General features: G+C 49.7%; 1 protein-coding gene across 2 annotated transcripts; it reads right to left on the bottom strand.

Moving 5' to 3' along the window:
- Nucleotides 1-17,017: 17,017 nt before the first annotated feature.
- On the bottom strand, nucleotides 17,018-19,397 carry LOC119340338 (glucan endo-1,3-beta-glucosidase 13-like). Of its 2 annotated transcripts, none has more exons than XM_037612237.1 (4): nucleotides 19,281-19,397; nucleotides 17,883-19,175; nucleotides 17,534-17,788; nucleotides 17,018-17,396 (listed from the first exon to the last, which is right to left on the bottom strand). In XM_037612237.1, exons 1-4 carry the CDS (start codon nucleotides 19,351-19,353, stop codon nucleotides 17,338-17,340), a joined length of 1,680 nt encoding a protein of 559 aa, XP_037468134.1. In that variant the 5' UTR covers nucleotides 19,354-19,397; the 3' UTR covers nucleotides 17,018-17,337. The 2 variants fall into 2 exon arrangements, with proteins under 2 accessions (XP_037468134.1, XP_037468135.1); XM_037612238.1 differs by having other exon boundaries at nucleotides 17,018-17,390.
- Between the last annotated feature and the right edge of the window lie 1,733 nt (nucleotides 19,398-21,130).

The raw sequence follows: 21,130 nt of genomic DNA, 5'->3' as shown, positions 1-21,130 counted from the left end.
TGCCTTGCTCTTTCCTGGGGGAAACATGCTCTGAAACATGCCTCCAAGTGGTGCCCAAGCGCCTCCCTCGTGACCTTAGCAAGGTCGGTGCCCCCCCAGGGGGAGCCCTCGAGCCCTGCTTGAGGAGGGCGCCGGGTGCGCCTTCCTATGAGACAGAAGGAGGTGCCCCCTGAACAGGCGCAGACCCTGAGGGGCCTGCCTCCTGAGGGGTTGGGCCTGGCGATGTCTTCTTCTTCTTGGGAGCGGCCTCATGGATCCTCCCACTCCCGCGGTCTGGGTCTTCAAGTGATGCGGCCTGAAAAGCTCGCTCCAGGGAGCACACTGCGTCTCTTTCTTCACAGGGCACCGTAATGACTCCGCCACTTCCTGGCATCTTGAGGATGTTGTAGCCGTGATGAGTCACGTCCATGAACTTGGCGAGAGCTGGGTACCCGAGGATGGCATTGTATGGCAGGCGAATGTGGGCGACGTCGAAGTCGATGAGCTTGGTGCGGTAGTTGTTGCGTGCCCCGAAGGTGACCGGGAGGCGAACCGGCCAGATCGGAACTGTGGAGCCATCGGTAACTCCGGAGAAAGGCTTGGTTGGCTGAAGCTGATCGTAAGGCACTTGGAGATTGTTGAATGTCTCCACGGATAGGACATTGAGTCCTGCTCCGCCGTCGATGAGGGTCCTGGTGACTTGCACGTTGCTGATGACTGGGGAGCAAAGCATCGGGAGGACTCCGGCTGTGGCTGCGCACCTAAGCTGATCCGCTGAGCTGAATGTGATGGCGCACGCCGACCACCTGAGGGGGCGCGTGGCTTCTAGCTTGGGGAGGACTGCATTGACTTCGCGGGCGAGCTGCTTGAAGATGCTCTAAGAGGCTGGGGCTTGAGCTCCGCCCAGAATGCAGGCAATCACGCGCGGCTCCTGGAAGCCCCCAGCCCCCTCATCCTGATGATGGTCCTCGTTTCTCCTTGGCTGCAACGGCAGTGGAGGGAGGCCTGCGTTTCCTTGCGGGCGATCCTCGCGAGGCTGATCCCTCCAGTCTTCCTCGCGAGGCTGGCCCTGCCAGTGATCCTCACGAGGTCGGTCGCGCCACCCTTGGCGTGGGCTGCGGTCTTCCCAGCGTCCTGCGTTTCTTCCTCCTCCTTGGACGTAACCTCGATCATTGCGGTCTGGGCATCGGCCGGTCCTCCCTTCTCGCACGGCTCGGAGCTCTTGACATTCGTTGGTGTTGTGGGTGTGGAGGTCGTGGTACACACAGTACCGGCTACCTTTGAAAGACTCTGGCTGGTCTCTGCCCCGCTTGGTGTCTGGTTCTACTGCAAGCACGGCAGCCCCCTTGCGCTTCACGTCCTTGGCCTTGGATTTCTTCTCTTCTGGGCCTGCGGCTGGCAGCTCGAGGAGGGAAAGGCATCCCTCCTCAGCCCTGGCGCACTTGGTCGCCAAGTTGAACAGCTCCAAGGAAGTGCACAGATCTTCATGCATCGCCAGCTCCTCCTTCATCTTGATGTCGCGCACGCTGTCGGAGAAGGCTGAGATGATGGCCTCCTCAGTCACCTTGGGAATCTTGAGACATGCATTGTTGAAGCGCTGGATGTACTTCTGTAGGGTCTCCCCTGGTTGCTGCTTGATGCGGCGCATGTCACTCACGGCAGGCGGCCGGTCGCGAATACCTTGGAAGTTGGCGATGAAACGGGTGCGCATCTCGTCCCAGGAGGAGATCGTGCCAGGGATCAGGTTCAGGAGCCAGGTACGGGCCCCATCCTTGAGTGCCATGGGAAACCAGTTCGCTATGATCTTCTCATCCCCGTTAGCGGCTTCGATGCCCAACTCGTAGAGCTGGAGGAACTCCGCAGGGTCGGCCGTGCCGTCATAGCGAGGAGGCATGTCTGGCTTGAACTTGCAGGGCCACGCGACGCTGGGTAGCTCGGTGGTGAAGGCGAGGCAGCCTGCTATGGCCACGGGAGGCCTTGGGTGACGAGGTGCTTGGTCTTGCGGGTCCCCATGCGCTGCAGCTGGGAGCAGCGCGGGGTCTTGGCATGCTGGAACAGGAGCGTGGTCGCGACGGGCCGGAGCAGGGAGCACTCGGGCAGCTTCTTGGGAGCGAGGGACCTCTTGGCAGCTCCGTTCTTGCAGCGCTGGCACCGGACGGAGCAGTTTCCGGCCAGGGGCCACACGCCTTTGGGCCAGGGCGCCTTCTTGCGGAGGAAGCGGCTAAGGCGCCCTCGGAGCTTCATCGCCCGCGCGGGGCGGGGCACGGTGCAGCGAGATGGATGGCGCAGGGGAGCCCCCTGCGGCGCGGACGAGCTCGGCGACGCGGTCGAGCACGGCGACGCGGTCGAGCCATTCTTTGTAGACATCGTCGACTGGGCGGTAGCGCAGGAGCTCGTTTGCCGCGATGAGCGCAGCTTGAGCCTCCATGGCCGGGCGTGGCGCGTGGGACAAAGAACCAGCCGGAGCGAGCGAGGGAGTAGTAGTGCGGCAGTCTCGCCTCATAGACGGATGCTGGGACGAAGCTTGCTGCTTGTTCCCTGCCGGGCCGGTCGCGGCGTTGACAGCAGGCAACGGGTAACAGCGGGGGCGCCCGCCCACAGGGGCCGTCTGGGCGACGCAGGAAGCGAGAGCGGCTCGGCGCTCGGCGCGGGCCCGACGTGCGTCTGACATGGATGCGATGGTCGATGAAGAACAGGGCGGTGGAAGACGAATTCCGGCGCAACCCTACCTGGCGCGCCAAATGTCGGATTTGGGGTTTCCGCAGACCCTTAAGATTCGAACACTGGGGTGCGCGTGGAGATTTCGCCCTCTGCCTACCTGCACCTCACCGCCATGCTAGGATCTAAGCTATGAAAAGAACATCACAAGAGACACAGGGTTTATACTGGTTCAGGCCACCATTGTGGTGTAATACCCTACTCCAGTGTGTGGTGTGGTGGATTGCCTCTTGGGCTGATGATGAACAATACAAGGAAGAACAGCCTCGCGAGGGTCTATTATCGGGTGGTACGATGAACTGTTAGGGGGAGTTCAGTCGCTCTGCGAGATGATGATTCGATCGATCTCTCGCTGATCTCTCAATGCCTCTACCTTGTGGGTGGCTAGTCCTATTTATAGGCAAAGGCCATTGGCCTCTTCCCAAATATTGAGCGGGAAGGGCGCCAATAGTTGGCCATTTTTAAGGGGAACATCTAGTACGCTTATCCTGACTAAAGTTGGTCCTCACCTGTCAAAGGCTCTGGTGGTGACGCCGGCTTGGGCTTGACGATGACCTCCATCCTGCCGTTCTGTTGGTCTTGGTCTTGTTGCACCGAAATGGCTGTCTTTGCTTGATACTCTCGCCTGCGCTTGCCCCCTTTGCACCAAAGGGGAAACAAGGACTCTGCGCAGGCCGGTGCCCGCCTGGCTTCGGTCGTCAGCCTGAGGAGGCCGTGCCTGGGGAAGCTTCCTGTCGTCCGCCCCGCGAGGCTTGACCCCTCGCGAGGGTCTTGAGCTCGCGCTGATGAAGATGGGCCGCGCTGGGCTGCCCCTTGAGCCACGCCGCAGGCCGCAGGAAGGCAAGTCTGGGGACCCCCGTTCCCGGAACGCCGACATATACGTCCCTGAGTGCATGCTTCCGCTCCCTTTTGGGGATGTGGGTTGCGTATATCATGTTTACCGTCCGCACTTGTGGGAGAAAACCCTTCTGTCCTCTGTTGTTCGGCGGCTGGGGCTCCTCCTCATCATTGCTATGCAGCCCCTTGTCTCTGTTTTTGGCACTTAACTTGCCTGCCTGCTTGAACACCCAACAATCCCTGTTGGTATGATTGGCTGGTTGTTCGGGGGTGCCGTGTATCTGGCATGAGCGATCGAGTATCCGGTCCAAACTGGACGGGCTCGGAGTATTTCTTTTGAATGGCTTTTTCCACTGACCATGTTTAGAGCCTCTGAATCTGGCATTAACTGCCGTATCCTCAGTATTGTTGTTGTTAATGTGGCGCTTGTGCTTGTTGCGACGCGACCTGCCATTGTTGTCCTTGGTGTCCGAATTACTAGGGCTCTTGGTCATGTTATTACTACGAGCTAGCCAACTGTCTTCTCCCGCGCAAAAGCGGGTCATGATTGTCGTGAGGGCTTCCATGGATTTTGGCTTTTTCTGTCCTAGGTGTCGGGCAAGCCATTCGTCTCGGATGTTATGCTTGAAGGCTGCGAGGGCTTCTGCGTCCGGACAGTCGACTATTTGATTTTTCTTGGTTAGGAACCGTGTCTAGAATTGTCTGGCCGATTCCTCTGGCTGCTGAATTATGTGGCTTAGGTCATCGGCGTCTGGTGGTCGCACATAAGTGCCCTGGAAGTTGTCAAGGAATGCGGATTCCTGATCCTCCCAGCAACCAATTGACTCTGCTGGCAAGCTGTTAAGCCAATGTCGAGCTGGTCCTTTAAGCTTGAGTGGGAGGTATTTGATAGTGTGTAGATCATCACCGCGGGCCATGTGGATATGAAGGAGATAGTCCTCGATCCATACCGCACGATCCGTTGTGCCATCATATGATTCAATGTTTACGGGTTTAAACCCCTCGGGGATTTGATGATCCATTACTTCATATGTGAAGCATAGTGGGTGTGCGGCGCCTCTGTACTGGGCTATATCACGAAGTAGCTCATATGAGCTTTGCCTGCCGTGTTCGGCCTGGCTGTATTTGTCATATCCGGCATGACGGGTATCATCACGTGTCGTGGGGCGCCCACGCAATCCATAGATCGATCATGTTTGCCTTGCCTTCTCGTCCAATATGTCTCGCAGGTCTGGCACGTTTCCCCGTGCCTTGGTACTTTTTGAGCGGCGCCGGGGTGCGGCTTGAGTTGATGGCCGAAAGTCCTCTCTGTCACGGCCACGGGGTGGCCGGTCGGCCGCATCATACGCTGGTGATGTAGGTTTAGTTGCTTCCTCCTCTAATTGGGGTAGCAGCCTGCGCTTTGGGTAGCTCTTGGAGGGGCGTTCGAGTTTGTACTCTTCGGCAGCGAGGACTTCAGTCCATCTGTCGGCTAGCAAGTCTTGGTCAGCTCTAAGATGCTGCTGTTTTTTCTTGAGGCTGCTTGCCGCGGCCATAAGCCTGTGTTTGAAATGCTCTTGTTCGACGGGATCCTCAGGCACGACAAATTCATCATCGTCGAGGCTTGCTTCGTCTTCGGAGGGAGGCATGTAATTATCGTCCTCTACCTCTCTGTCTGCCGCTCTCTTATGTGGGCTGGCTTCTCCATCCTCCTGTCCTGAGTCCTGCTGGAGGGGGTTGTCTTCGGCACTGTCTGGGGTATTATTGTCTCTGGTGCCGGAATTGCAGTTTTTGCTTTGGTGGGATTCAGAGCAGCGCCGCTGACGCCGGCGCTTAGGCTGTTTCTTGGAGGGGTCATCCTCTGTTGTTCCATCGCCATTCCCTTCTTTTGGGGTGTCCACCATGTATATGTCATATGACGAGGTGGCTTTCCAGTGCCCTATAGGCGCTGGTTCTTGGTCATCTCCTTCATCGGCGTCCATACTGTCGATGTCTTCGGAGTCGAAGTCGAGCATGTCGGTTAAATCATCGACAGTGGCTACGAAGTGGGTGGTGGGTGGGCTTCGAATTTCTTCTTCGTCCGCATCCCAACCTTGCTGACCATAGTCCGGCCAGGGCTCTCCTGATAAAGAGAGAGACTTTAGTGAATTCAGGATGTCGCCAAAGGGCGAGTGCTGAAAGATGTTCGCGGCGGTGACCTCCATGATCGGAGCCCGATTGGGTTCGATCGGAAGGGGTGTGGAAGATTCGGAGTCCGGAAAGGAGTCCGGCACCTTGGAGTCATGAGCTTCGCGAAGGACAAGATTGGTGTTCGGCTTGATTGTCGTAGAGATTGCAGCCCCCGAGGTGGTGTCCAACCATCCATCCTCGATTGGAGCAGACGGCTCCGAGCTAAGGGTCGGAGCGGACACCTGAGCGGCCTTCTGGACATTGTCCGGCGGCAGAGCTAGATCATGCCCATCATGATAGTTTGGCGCGCTTGGCTGTGGCTCGAATCCGTCGAAGATCAAGTCTCCGCGGATGTCAGCTGTGTAGTTCAAACTTCCAAATCTGACTTGATGGCCAGGGGCGTAGCTTTCAATCTGCTCCAGATGGCCAACCGAATTGCCCGCAGTGCCAAGCGGCCGAATACGAAGATCTGTCCGGGGAGAAAAGTCTCACCCTGGACCGCATCGTTGTTGATGATCGGAGGAGCCACCGGGCCTAAAGGTGACGACACAGAGGAACTCTCCATGAAAGCACCAATGTCGGTGTCAAAACCGGCGGATCTCGGGTAGGGCGTCCCGAACTGTGCGTCTAGGCGGATGGTAACAGGAGACAAGGGACATGATGTTTTTACCCAGGTTCGGGCCCTCTCGATGGAGGTAAAACCCTACTCCTGCTTGATTAATATTGATGATATGGGTAGTACAAGAGTAGATCTACCACGAGATCAGAGAGGCTAAACCCTAGAAGCTAGCCTATGGTATGATTGTTGTTCGTCCTACGAACTAAAACCCTCCGGTTTATATAGACATCGGAGAGGGCTAGGGTTACAGAGAGTCAGTTACAATGGGAGGAGATCTACATATCGTATCGCTAAGCTTGCCTTTCACGCCAAGGAATGTTCCATCCGGACACGGGACGAAGTCTTGAATCTTGTATCTTCATAGTCCGGGAGTCCAGCCAAAGGTTATAGTCCGGCTATTCGGACACCCCCTAATCTGGGACTCCCTCACTCATCACTATAAGCCTTGCAAGCATTGTGACTAATGAGTTAGTTGTGGGATGAACTGTTACGGAACGAGTAAAGAGACTTGCTGGTAATGAGATTGAACTAGGTATGATGATACCGACAATCGAATCTCGGGCAAGTAACATACCGATGACAAAGGGAACAACATATGTTGCTATGCGGTTTGACCGATAAAGATCTTCGTAGAATATGTAGGAACCAATATGAGCATCCAGGTTCCACTATTGGTCATGTCTACATAGTTCTCGAACCCATAGGGTCCGCACGCTTAACGTTCGATGACGATTGGTATTATGAGTTTATGTGATATAATGTACCAAAGGTTGTTCGGAGTCCCGGATGTGATCATGGACATGAAGAGGAGTCTCAAAATGGTCGAGACATAAAGATTGATATATTGGACGACTATGTTCGGACACCGGAAGTGTTCCGGAGAAGTTTCAGATAAAACTAGAGTGCCGGAGGGTTATCGGAACCCCCGGGGGAACTAATGGGCCTCGATGGGCCTCGATGGGCCTCAGTGGAGACAGAGAGGGGCGGCCAAGGCAGGCCGCGCGCCCCTCCCCCTTGAGTCCGAATAGGACAAGGAAGGGGGGGGCACCCCCCTTTCCTTCCCCCTCTCCCTCTCCTTCATTCCACCTCTCTCCCTTTAGGTGGAAACCTACTAGGACTTGGAGTCCTAGTAGGATTCCCCTCTTGGGGGTGCGCCAAGGAGGGTCGGCCGGCCTCCCCCTTGCTCCTTTATATACGGGGGCAGGGGGCACCCTAGAACACACAAATTGATTGTTTAGCCGTGTGCGGTGCCCCCCTCCATAGATTTCCACCTCGGTCATATCGTCGTAGTGCTTAGGAGAAGCCCTGAATCGGTAACTTCATCATCACCATCACCAACAATCGTGCTGATGAAACTCTCCCTCGACCTCAGCTGAATCTAGAGTTCATGGGACGTCACCGAGTTCAATGTGTGCAGATCGCAGAGGTGCCGTACCTTCGGTGCTAGGATCGGTTAGATCATGAATATGTATGACTACATCAACCACGTTATCATAATGCTTCCGCTTTCAGTCTACGAGGGTACGTAGACAACACTCTCCCCTCTCGTTGCTATGCATCACCTAGAGATAGATCTTGCGTGATCGTAGGAATTTTTTTTGAAATTACTGTGTTCCCCAACAGTGGCATCCGATCCAGGTCTATGCGTAGATGCTATATGCATGAGTAGAACACAAAGAGTTGTGGGCGATAATAGTCATACTGCTTACCACCATGTCATACTTTGATTCGGCGATATTGTTGGATGAAGCGGCTCAGACCGACATTACACATATGCTTACACGAGACTGGTTCTACCAACGTGCTTCGCACACAGGTGGCTGGTGAGTGTCTGTTTATCCAACTTTAGTTGAATCGAGTGTGGCTACGCCCGGTCCTTGTTGAAGGTTAAAACAACACACTTGACGAAAAATCGTTGTGGTTTTGATGCGTAGGTAAGAACGGTTCTTGCTAGAAGCCCGTAGAAGCCACATAAAACTTGCAACAACAAAGTAGAGGACGTCTAACTTGCTTTTGCAGGGCTTGTTGTGATGTGATATGGTCAAGGCATGATGTGATATAAACTGTTGTATGAAATGATCATGTTTTGTAAAAAAGTTATCGGCAACTGGCAGGAGCCATATGGTTGTCGCTTTATTGTATGCAATGTAATCACCATGTAATTGTTTTACTTTATCACTAAGCGGTAGCGATAGTCGTAGTAACAATAGTTGGCGAGACGACAACGCTGCTACGATGGAGATCAAGGTGTCGCGCCGGTGACGATGGAGATCATGACGATGCTTTGGTGATGGAGATCATGAGCACAAGATGATGATGGCCATATCATGTCACATATTTTGATTGCATGTGATGTTTATCCTTTATGCATCTTATTTTGCTTCATACGGCGGTAGCATTATAAGATGACCCCTTACTAAATTTCAAGGTACAAGTGTTCTCCCTGAGTATGCACCGTTGCTACAGTTCGTCGTGCCGAGACACCACGTGACGATCGGGTGTGATAAGCTCTACGTTCACATACTATGGGTGCAAGCCGGCTTTGCACACGCAGAATACTCGGTTTAAACTTGATGAGCCTAGCATATGCAGATATGGCCTCGGAACACTGAGACCGAAAGGTCGAGCATGAATCATATAGTAGATATGATCAACATAGTGATGTTCACCATTGAAAACTACTCCATCTCACGTGATGATCAGACATGGTTTAGTTGATTTGGATCACGTGACCACTTAGATGATTAGAGGGATGTCTATCTAAGTGGGAGTTCTTAAGTAATATGATTAATTGAACTTTAATTTATCATGAACTTAGTACCTGGTAGTATTTTGCATGTCTATGTTGTTGTAGATCAATGGCCCGTGCTACCGTTCCTTTGAATTTTAATGCATTCCTAGAGAAAGCTAAGTTCAAAGATGATGGTAGCAACTACACGGACTGGGTCCGTAACTTGAGGATTATCCTCATTGCTGCATAGAAGAATTACGTCCTAGAAGAACCGTTGGGCGCCAGACCTACTGCAGATGCTACTGATGACGTTAAGAACGTCTGGCAGAGCAAAGCTGATGACTACTCGATAGTTTAGTGTGCCATGCTTTACGGCTTAGAACCGGGACTTCAACGACATTTTAAGCGTCATGGAGCATATGAGATGTTCCAGGAGTTGAAGTTAATATTTCAAGCAAATGTCCGGATTGAGAGATATGAAGTCTCCAATAAGTTCTACAGCTATAAAATGGAGGAGAATAGTTCTGTCAGTGAACATATACTCAGAATGTCTGGGTACCACAACCACTTGACTCAACTGGATAGTGTCATTGGACAGAGTTCTTCAATCACTGCCACCAAGCTACAAAAGCTTCGTGATGAACTATAATATGCAAGGGATGAACAAGACTGTTCCCGAGCTCTTCGCAATGCTAAAGGCTGCGGAGGTAGAAATCAAAAAGGAGCATCAAGGGTTGATAGTCAACAAGACCACTAGTTTCAGGAAAAAGGGCAAAGGGAAGAAGGGGAGCTTCAAGAAGAATGGCAAAAAGGTTGCTTCTCAAGAGAAGAAATCCAAGTCTGGACCTAAGCCTGAAACTGAGTGCTTCTACTGCAAAGGAACTAGTCACTGGAAGCGGAACTGCCCCAAGTATTTGGCGGATAAGAAGGATGGCAAAGTGAAAGGTATATTTGATATACATGTTATTGATGTGTACTTAACTAATGCTCGCAGTAGCACCTGGGTATTTGATTCTGGTTGTGTTGCTCATATTTGCAACTTGAAACAGGGGCTATGGATTAAGCGAAGATTGGCTACGGACGAGGTGACGATGTGCGTGGGAAATGGTTCCAAAGTCGATGTGATCGCGGTCGGCACGCTACCTCTACATCTACCTTCGGGGTTATTTTAGACCTGAATAATTGTTATTTGGTGCCAGCGTTGAGCATGAACATTATATCTGGATCTTGTTTGATGCGAGACGGTTATTCATTTAAATCAGAGAATAATGGTTGTTCTATTTATATGAGTAATATCTTTTATGGGCATGCACCCTTGATGAGTGGCCTATTTTCATTGAATCTCGATAGTAGTGATACACATATTCATAGTATTGAAGCCAAAAGATATAAGTTCAATAATGATAGTGCAACTTATTTGTGGCACTGCCGTTTGGCTCATATCGGTGTAAAGCACATGAAGAAACTCCATACTGATGGACTTTTGGAATCACTTGATTATGAATCACTTGGTTCTTGCGAACTGTGCCTTATCGGCAAGGTGACTAGCACTCCGTTCTCCGGAACAATGGCACGAGCTACTGACTTATTGGAAATAATACATACTGATGTATGCGGTCCAATGAGTGTTGAGGCTCGTGGTGGGTATCGTTATTTTCTTACCTTCACAGATGATTTGAGCAGATATGGTTATATCTACTTAATGAAACATAAGTCTGAAACATTTGAAAAGATCAAAGAATTTCAGAGTGAAGTGGAAAATCATCATAACAAGAAAATAAAGTTTCTACGATCTGATCATGGAGGAGAATATTTGAGTTAAGAGTTTGGTCTTCATTTGAAACAACATGGGATAGTTTCACAATTAACGCCACCTGGAACACCACAGCAAAATGGTGTGTCTGAATGTCGTAACCGTACTTTATTGGATATGGTGTGATCTATGATGTCTCTTACTGATTTACCGCTATCGTTTTGGGGTTATGCTTTAGAGACGGCTGCATTCACTTTAAATAGGTCACCATCAAAATCCGTCGAGACGACGCCTTATGAACTGTGGTTTGGTAAGAAACCAAATTTGTCGTTTCTTAAAGTTTGGGGCTGTGATGCTTATGTGAAAAAGCTTCAACCTGATAAGCTCAAACCCAAATTGGAGAAGTGCGTCTTAATAGGATACCCAAAGGAAACTGTTGGTTACACCTTCTATCAAAGATCCGAAGGCAAAATCTTTGTTGCTAAGAATGGATCTTTTCTAGAGAAGGAGTCTCTCTCGAAAGAAGTGAGTGGGAGGAAAGTAGAACTTGATGAGGTAGTTGTACCTTCTCCCTTATGGGAAAGTAGTTCATCACAGAGATCAGTTCCCGTGATTCCTACACCAATTAGTGAGGAAGCTAATGATGATGATCATGAAGCTTCAGATCAAGTTAAGTTCGAACCTCGTAGGTCTTCCAAAGTAAGATCCGCATAAGAGTGGTATGGTAATCCTATTCTGGGAGTCATGTTACTAGACCATGATGAACCTACGAACTATGAGGAAGCGATGATGAGCCCAGATTCCGCGAAATGGCTTGAGGCCATGAAATCTGAGATGGGATGCATGTATGAGAACAAAGTGTGGACTTTGGTAGACTTGCCCGATGATCGTCAAGCCATAGAAAATAATGGATCTTTAATAAGAAGACCGACACAGACGGTAATGTTACTATTTACAAAGCTCGACTTATTGCGAAAGGTTTTTGATAAGTTCAAGGAGTTGACTACGATGAGACTTTCTCACTTGTAGCGATGCTTAAGTCTGTCCGAATCATGTTAGCAATTGCTGCATTTTATGATTATGAAAATTGGTAAATGGATGTCAAAACTGCATTCCTGAATGGATTTCTGGAAGAAGAGTTGTATATGATGCAACCAGAAGGTTTTTTCGATCCAAAGGGTGCTAAGAAAGTGTGCAAGCTCCAGCGATCCATTTATGGACTGGTGCAAGCCTCTCGGAGTTGGAATAACCGTTTTGATAGTGTGATCAAAGAATATGGTTTTATACAGACTTTTGGAGAAGCATGTATTTACAAGAAAGTGAGTGGGAGCTCTGTAGTATTTCTGATATTATATGTGGATGACATATTATTGATTGGAAATGATATAGAATTTCTGGATAGCATAAAGGGATACCTAAATAAGAGTTTTTCCATGAAAGACCTCGATGAAGCTGCTTACATATTGGGCGTCAAGATCTATAGATATAGATCAAGACGCTTAATTGAACTTTCACAAAGCACATACCTTGATAAAGTTTTGAAGAAGTTCAAACTGGATCAGTCAAAGAAAGGGTTCTTGCCTGTGTTACAAGGTGTGAAGTTGAGTCAAACTCAATGCCCAACCACTACAGAAGATAGAGAGAAAATGGAAGTCATTCCCTATGCTTCAACCATAGGTTCTATCGTGTATGCAATGCTATGTACCAGACCTGATGTATGTCTTGCTATAAGCATAGCAGGAAGGTACCAAAGTAATCTCGGAGTGGAGCATTGGACAACGGTCAAGAACATCCTGAAATACCTTAAAAGGACTAAGGATATGTTTCTCGTTTATGGAGGTGAAAAAGAGTTCGTCGTAAACGGTTACGTCGATGCAAGCTTTTACACTGATCCGGATGACTCTAAGTCGCAAACCGGATATGTATTTTTATTGAATGGAGGAGCTGTGAGTTGGTGCAATTCCAGGCAAAGCATCGTGGCGGGATCTACGTGTGAAGCGGAGTACATTGCTGCTTCGGAAGCAGCGAATGAAGGAGTTTGGATGAAGGATTTCATATCCGATCTAGGTGTCATACCTAATGCATCGGGTCCAATGAAAATCTTTTATGACAATACTGGTGCAAATGCCTTCGCAAAAGAATCCAGATTTCACAAGAGAACCAAGCACATCAAGAGACGCTTCAATTCCATCCGTTATCAAGTTTCGGAGGGGGACATAGAGATTTGCAAGATACACACAGACCTGAATGTTGCAGACCCTTGACTAAGCCTCTTCCACGAGCAAAACATGATCAACACCAAAGCTCCATGGGTGTTAGAATCATTACTATGTAATCTAGATTATTGACTCTAGTGCAAGTGGGAGACTGAAGAAAATATGCCCTAGAGGCAATAATAAATTTATTATTTATTTCCTTAATTCATGATAAATGTTTATTATTCATGCTAGAATTGTATTAACTGGAAACTTAGTACATGTGTGAATACATAGACAAAACATATAGTCCCTAGTATGCCTCTACTTGACTAGCTCGTTAATCAAAGATGGTTATGTTTCCTAACCATAGACATGTGTCGTCATCTGATGAACGGGATCACATCACTAGGAGAATGATGTGATGGACATGACCCATCCGTTAGCTTAGCATTATGATCGTGTTAGTTTCATTGCTACTGCTTTCTTCATGACTTATACAAGTTCCTCGGACTATGAGATTATGCAACTCCTGAATACCGGAGGAACACTTTGTGTGCTACCAAACGTCACAGTGTAAAAGGGTGATTATAAACGTGATCTACAGGTGTCTCCGATGGTGTTTGTTGGGCTGGCATAGATCGAGATTAGGATTTGTCACTCCGTGTTTCGGAGAGGTATCTCTGGGCCCACTCGGTAATACTCATTACTATAAGCCTTGCAAGCATTGTGACTAATGATTTAGTTGCGAGATGAAGTGTTACTGAACGAGTAAAGAGACTTGCAGGTAACGAGATTGAACTAGGTATGATGATACCGACGATCGAATCTCGCACAAGTAACATACCGATGACAAAGGGAACAGCGTATGTTGTTATGCGGTTTGACCGATAAAGATCTTCGTAGGATATGTAGGAACCAATATGAGCGTCCAGGTTCCTCTATTGGTTATTGACCGGAGACGTGTCTCGGTCATATCTACATAGTTCTCGAACCCGTAGGGTCCGCACGCTTAACGTTCGATGATGATTGGTATTATGAGTTTATGTGATATGATGTACCTAAGGTTGTTCGGAGTGCCATATGTGATCATGGACATGACAAGGAGTCTCGAAATGGTCAAGACATAAAGATTGATATATTGGACGACTATGTTCGGACATCGGAAGTGTTCCGGAGAAGTTTCGGATAAAACCGGAGTGCCGGAGGGTTATCGGAACCCCCAGGGGAACTAATGGGCCTCGATGGGCCTTAGTGGAGAGAGAGAGGGGCGGCCAGGGCAAGCTGCGCACCCCCTCCCCCTTGAGTCCGAATAGGATAAGGAAGGGGGGCCCTTTCCTTCTCCCTCTCCCTCTCCTTCCTTCTCCCTCTCCCCCTTTAGGTGGAAACCTACTAGGACTTGGAGTCCTAGTAGGATTCCCCTCTTGGGGGCGCGCCAGGAGGGCCGGCCGGCCTCCCCCTTGCTCCTTTATATATGGGGGTAGGGGGCACCCTAGAACACACAAGTTGATTTTTTAGCCGTGTGTGGTGCCCCCTCCACAGATTTCCACCTCGGTCATATCGTCGTAGTGCTTAGGCGAAGCCCTGCACCGGCAACTTCATCATCACCGTCACCATGCCGTCGTGTTGACGAAATTCTCCCTCGACCGCAGCTGGATCTAGAGTTCGTGGGATGTCACCGAGCTGAACGTGTGCAGATCAAGAAGGTGCCGTACCTTCGGTGCTAGGATTGGTTGGATCGTGAAGACGTACGACTACATCAACCGTGTTGTCATAACGCTTCCGCCTTCGGTCTATGAGGGTACGTAGACAACACTCTCCCCTCTCGTTGCTATGCATCACCTAGAGATAGATCTTACATGACCGTAGGATTTTTTTTGAAAATATTGCGTTCCCCAACAGGGGGAAGCCCCAAGCAAGCCGATCTACTCGGAGCTCCAAGAGATCAAAGGAAGCATCGGAAGCACCGGTGAAGCACCGGATTCAAAGACACCACCTCCATCCTGACCACCGCCTTGGCCAGAGGGAGGGGGAAAACACTGTCTACACATGTGAGGAAGGGGAAAAGAGATGGGGCGATGCAAAATAAGCACAACAACCTGCGTGTGATATTAGCCAGAAATAAAACGCCCACACACTTAGCTACTAGAAGAAAGTAGAGAGGAGAGGTGTCCCGGAACATAACAGAGGACCCCCCAAAAAATAAAAATAACAAAGAACCCTTTGGAGATCCCTGCCCATGAGTCTGGTTTTCAGATGGCAAATATAATCACAGTTTTAAAATAAAAAGATGTGTCAAAGTTCGGATGCGCTGAAATTATTAGAGCTTGGGTACCTACTTGATCAAAAGTCAAAAACTTTCAATTAACTGAACGAATTTATGGGTCATTGTTATCCAATATGGTTACATGATACCTGACACACAATTTTAGTTTTCAAGTCTACACTTGAATTGATTATTTCAAGTAAGAATTGAGTATGTAACAGTAAAAAGAATCCTATTTCGTCAAAGATAAATCTCAAGAGTCGATTTGTAGGCTTTGGTGTTAGTGCTGCAGGTAAGAATCAGAAAGCTCGCACACAAGAGAGCGCGGTCGGCCCGACAGAGCTGAGAGCGCACGCTCTCCAAACCAGAGGGGCAGAAATAAGGCAGCATGGTGCGAGACGGGAGTTGTGCTGAAGATCGATTGGATATAATAAACGGCGTGTAATGGCATGGAGCATGTTTTTTTTAAAATTATTTGCCTGTTGCAACCCACGGACATTTGTGCTATAAGAAGGAAAGGAGGGATTTCGGGGATTGAAAGCAAAAAATAGAAAAGTGGGCAGTTGTCCCATAATAACAAGGAAAGGAGGGATTTGGGAAAAAAGTGGGAAGGCAGCCGTCCCGTAATAGTAAGAAGAAAGTGTCCTAATCGGGAAGAATAGAGAGAACAAAGAAGGAAAGGAGGGATTCCGGGAATTGATAATAAAGAAGGAAAGGGAGGGATTTCTGGGATTGGTAAAAAAATAGCCTGGTGCTTTTTTGTCATTTGTTTTGTCCCGTATTGAGTTGATTGGTCTATAAAAAAATTGTGGGAACAAAATAAACTAGCTAGAAATCAATCAAAAGTCGCCCCCCTCAAAAAAAAAACCATCCTCTGCCACTAGCTATAATCCCACGAACGCAGTTTTACCCCGTCCATAACTCAAGAGAAAATTATGTTAGAATTGTTTAACACCTGCAAAAAATTACTATGTCTAAACATAATAAAAAATGTTTATTAATTGTTCATGTACAATATTTTTTTTTGAGAATTATAATGAAAAACATAGTACCGGTTAAAAATAGGTGCTTGATTGTTGGACACGAATAGTGCTATGCTACATAGTCCCTAAACCTAGCCAACATTGGTTCATGAAAATTTGTGTTTACCTCCGTAGTGAAGCAAAAAACATTCTATACTAAAATGGACTCTACTATTTAGGGTATAATGCGATATATGTTTTGGGCATCACTAAGCAACTCCAACAAAGGCTTGAAGAGATACTCACAACTAGGTAGATATTTCTATGATTTAAATTCCACACACCTTTAGTACACTTCTGAAATACGTTCATATTTTCCCTGCAGTACATATTTTCATGGCAGCATGGAGGATTTCAAAGAGTTTGTTCATGTCATCATGCCTGGCAGTGTGTCGTGGAATGAGAGGGGGTCTTGAGCAATTGGGTTAGGGAAGTGTGATTTTTTTCAGCCGGTGCAACGCACGGACCCTTTTGCTAGTAGGTATATAATACTCCTTGTCACTTATTTTGGGACTGAGAGAGTGTATGTTAATGTTGTACTAGAAGGGTCAAATAGATCTCTTTCCTGATAGTATTTGACAAGGTGAGCTTGTTCTAGTGATTATTCCGCGTGGCTATTGTTGTTTTTGAGTGGAATTCGAGTCCCGGCCGGAGGAGGAAGACTCCGCTTGATTGTCCCATGGGCCAGGGCCTTTTATTGGGGCAGTCTGTGTTGAATAAAGCTCTTCAAAAAAAAAATTCTCTAAAAATACGCTCTCCAAATTTTTTGGAAAAGAATATGTACAAACCTGAGGACTTTCATTCCTTTATGCGCCAAAAGGAAAAAACACTCACCGGATTGGATAGTAGAGTACGAGATTTGTTACATGTTATTTTCTGGCTAAGAAATACTCCCTCCGTCTGAAAATATTTATCGAAGAAATGGATACAAATGGATGTATACAAAACTAAAATACATCTAGATTCGTTCATTTCTTGGACAAGTATTTTCGGACGGAGGGAGTATGATTACAGGGGTTCATTGCGGAGTCTCGTACACTTAATCTGGCAGTCTGCCCTTGGCTCTTCTCTACCATTTCTTCAGTTTAGCCTGTTGATGACTGGACGGGAGCACGCAACTGCCTATCTCTATCATCAAAATCAAAACAAAACAAAACGTTGAACAAACACGGATCAGATCACGGATATCTAGCCAATAACTACGTTATGCAAACGTGGCCGTGATGGTCCCCGATATACTAGATCGAACGAGAGTAGTGACTCACTCGGTTGCTGGTAGACGACGGAGCCAGCGCCGTTGAAGTTGCACGAACCGTCGGCCCGGCCGTTGCGCTGGTAGAAGTCGTTGAACGCGTAGGACGCGTGCGCGACCTTGGTGTCGGGGTCGAAGCACCGTGCGCCCGGCTGGATGGCGCTGCAGTCCGCGCCGTGGCCGCACGCGTACTCCAGCGCCGCCTGCAGCCGTGCGTCTCCGGCCGCCGCGTTCGCCACGCACCAGCTGATGCTCGGGTCGCAGATGCCTATCTCGTCAAGTTAGATAACCATGCATGCGGTGTAGTACAACAAAATATCGAAATAATATTCTCAACTCTACAACTGTACTGTACGTCTCACCTGCGGGCTGCTGGAAGACGATGGAAGCGGCGCCGCTGAAATCGCAGGTCCCGCTGGCCCGTCCCTTGCGCTGGTAGAAGTCGTTGAACGCGTAGGAGGCGTGCGCCACCAAGGTGTTGGGCTCGTAGCACGGCTTCCCGGGCTGGATGGCGCTGCAGTCCGCCCCGTTGCTGCACGCGTAGTCCAGCGCGGCCTGCAGCCGCGCATCCCCGACGCCCGGGTTCGCCACGCACCAGCTGCCCGTGGCAGGGCCCGGGGCAGAGCTGGGGCCGAAGTCGACCGGGTACACCGGCTGCCCGTCCGGGTAGAAGAGTCCGAAGTTCTGCTCGTCGGCGGGCTTCTTGTTCTCGTTGAAAAGGGCGAAGATGTACGCGGAGACGTCGGCGTCGGGGCGGTACGGGGTGCCGGCGTTGCCGGAGAGCGCGCGCTTGATGAGGTTGGCGTTGAACGCCTGGGCGTTCTCCTTTGTGGCGCCCACCATGTTCGGGCAGTAGGAGCACCACCCGGACTCGCCGGTCTTGGCGGGCACCCGCTGGCTGCGCCTCCCCCTGCTCACCGTCCCAGCAGCGGTGCGCAGCACGCTGCTAGCAGAGGACTCCAGGTTGTCCATGGCGTAGTACACGGCGTCGAGCTGGGCGTCGAAGAGGTTGGAGTAGGTGAGGCCGGTCACGGGGTCGACGACGCCGGCGTTGGGGCGGAACGTCGCGTAGTTGAGGTCGATCACGTTGGGCTGGAACGTGTACGTGTAGTACGGGTAGATGTTCACCATGAGGTAGGAGCCGGTCTGCTCCAGGAAGTCGAGCATGGGGCTCATCACCGACTGCGCGACGTCATCCCGGAACGCGCTCCTGGACGGCGGGAACGACACCTTGAGCGCGTCGAACGCGACCGGCGTGGTCACCTTCACGGCGTCGCCCAGGCCCAGGCTAACCAGCGCCGCCCGCACGTTCCTCATGGCCGGGAGGAGCTGCGGCGTGAGCTGCGGCGCCTGCTGGAAGACCTCGTTCCCGACCGTCACGCCGCGAATGTCCGTGGCCGGGTAGTAGGGCGCCAGGTTGCTCCTCGCCCACCGGAGCGCGTACGACGGGTCGCCGGCCGCGGAGGCCAGCATCTCGTTGGGCAGCGCCACAACCACCTTGATGCCGGTGTTGGCCATCGCGCGCAGCACGGCCGGGTCGGTGTCGTACACCCTCACCGTCGTGATGCCGTTCTTCTTGAGCAGCTGCACCACCACCGCCGGGTCCATCAGGTTGTCGCCGACTCTGCCATAGCACACGCCCACCTCGCCCGCCTCTGCAATGCACAGAAACAAAAAGGCGTCATGGTTACATGACCGCGCCGGCGCTAGCTGTTTCCAAAAATAGCTGCCTTGATGTGTACGACTCCGTGATTGATTACCTGCACTGGAGAAGAAGAGCAGTGGTAATGCGGCGCCGAGAAGGGCGAGGAGGAGGAGGCGAGTGAGCGCCATGCTTTCCTGTGGAGGCGGGGGCGGACGAGTCAGGCGATGGGGAGCAAAAGGGTTGGTGGGGATTTATAACCAACATTGTAAGTCCAGCGGCATGGCTACCGGATTTTTCCTTGGCCATAACACGATAAGATCTCTAATCTAATCTAACACTATTTAAGATGCATGACTGCGACGGATGCCCCGCTAGCTAAGTAGGACCCGTCACTTGTCATCTCTCATGCGTGCAAGTTGCGGAAAACTTGCAGCAACATGGAAATGTGCACAATGCAATGCAGTAGTGTCAATTACGCTCCACACCACTCGCCATGATGACAGTCTGTGGAGAATAGGAATTCTCACTCGCTCAATCTCTCCTCCTTTCCCTCTCGTACTACACATATAATGCTCCATACTCTCATACCTTTTTCATTTGATCTAAAAGTTTGAATCTAATTTGTCCATTGAATCGAAAGTCTAATTTATGGTCCGTTTGCATCTTTGTGTTATTTGTGATGAATACTTTGAAACAAGTCCACTCTTGAATACATTTGACAGGTTCTAAAAATTGAAATCTGAAACATGATGAAACTCTATGAAACATAGTAAAACAATATTGTTCTATGTGAAGTGTATATTGAGTTTTCACCAAATTTCATCAAGTTATATAGTGACAAACATTATGATAAACCATGTTTCACCATGTTTTCTATCCATCATTTTGACACACAATTTAACGACATGATACAAGACGAAAGAGAATATAACAACAAACTAAATGCTATGGACCAATGATATCAAATTTTATTACATTATTTTGTGTTGTATGACTTGTATCATGTATCACTAAGTTACATAAAGTTTCACCATTTTTTCAAGTTCAAATTTAAATCTTGTCATACCGAAATGAAACATAATGGAAAAGAAAACCGGGCACCCCATCCCCACACATGGGCCGACCCAGAAGTGTGTGTGTGTGTGTGTGTGTGTGTGTGTGTGTTACCTCTCCTAGCGATGTGTGCGCTAACTATGAGAGCATTGTAGGAGAGATAAGCAGCTAACAGCCAATTATAACTGCAAATTTATCTTCGGAGGACGAACAACAAATAAAGAAGCAGATAGTTTTGCTAAGTTTTCCAATTCTCTGGACGAGGGGCGCCATGTTTGGTTTCAACCCCACGATCCTTATTGTATCCCACTGTCGTGGTATTTCCTCAGCATATGCCAACGGGTGGCTAATCATGTGTGGGGTCAATAGAGCTCTAGAAGCGGGAGTAGGCAAGATCTCAAACAATGCCGAGTCTTACCCAAGTTTTGGGCACTCCGTGGAGATAACACCCCTAGTCCTACTTTGCGGGGTCTCCGCATCACTATGATCAATAGCGGGCTACAAGGGTGCTCCTTGAGTTGTTTTGGCTAGAGGAGGAAGAAGGCAAGCTAGCTCTACCTCTCCCTAGCTATGCGGGTGTATGGTGATCTAAGGGCTGAACCCTTTGCATGGGTTATCTTGGGGGGTTTATATAGGCCTAACCCCGGGGTACAATGGTAATCCGGTTGTTCGTAGGACCCGGCCATCAGTGTCTCTGGGCTCCGGCTTCTCTACCGACAGCTGGGGTTCGTCGCCTGGTGGGCCCCGCCGACTGTCGCGGTCTCGGTCGACAGGTAGGGCCCGCCGCCTGTGGGCCAGGTGGACCAGGTCATACTTTAGCCTCGCCTCTGATGACGGTAGCTTGGTCGGGGGGTGCATGGCCAGGTGGACCAGGTCGTACTGTAGCCTTGCCTTTGATGACGGTAGCTTGGT

This window comes from Triticum dicoccoides, chromosome 7B (assembly GCF_002162155.2).
Source record: "Triticum dicoccoides isolate Atlit2015 ecotype Zavitan chromosome 7B, WEW_v2.0, whole genome shotgun sequence".
NCBI classification, from domain to species: Eukaryota; Viridiplantae; Streptophyta; class Magnoliopsida; order Poales; family Poaceae; genus Triticum; species Triticum dicoccoides.
The sequence above is the reverse complement of the archived record's forward strand: the minus strand, read 5'-3'. Positions and strand labels throughout refer to the sequence as shown.

What these genes read in the sequence shown, in the direction of transcription:
- LOC119340338 (XM_037612237.1), bottom strand. Translation starts at nt 19,353, where the DNA reads ATGGCGCTCACTCGCCTCCTCCTCCTCGCCCTTCTCGGCGCCGCATTA. An exon ending in CGTCTTCCAGCAGCCCGCAG is followed by an intron (nt 17,789 to 17,882) that starts GTGAGACGTACA and finishes TTGACGAGATAG; the next exon opens with GCATCTGCGACCCGAGCATC. An exon ending in CGTCGTCTACCAGCAACCGA is followed by an intron (nt 17,397 to 17,533) that starts GTGAGTCACTAC and finishes TTTTGATGATAG; the next exon opens with AGATAGGCAGTTGCGTGCTC.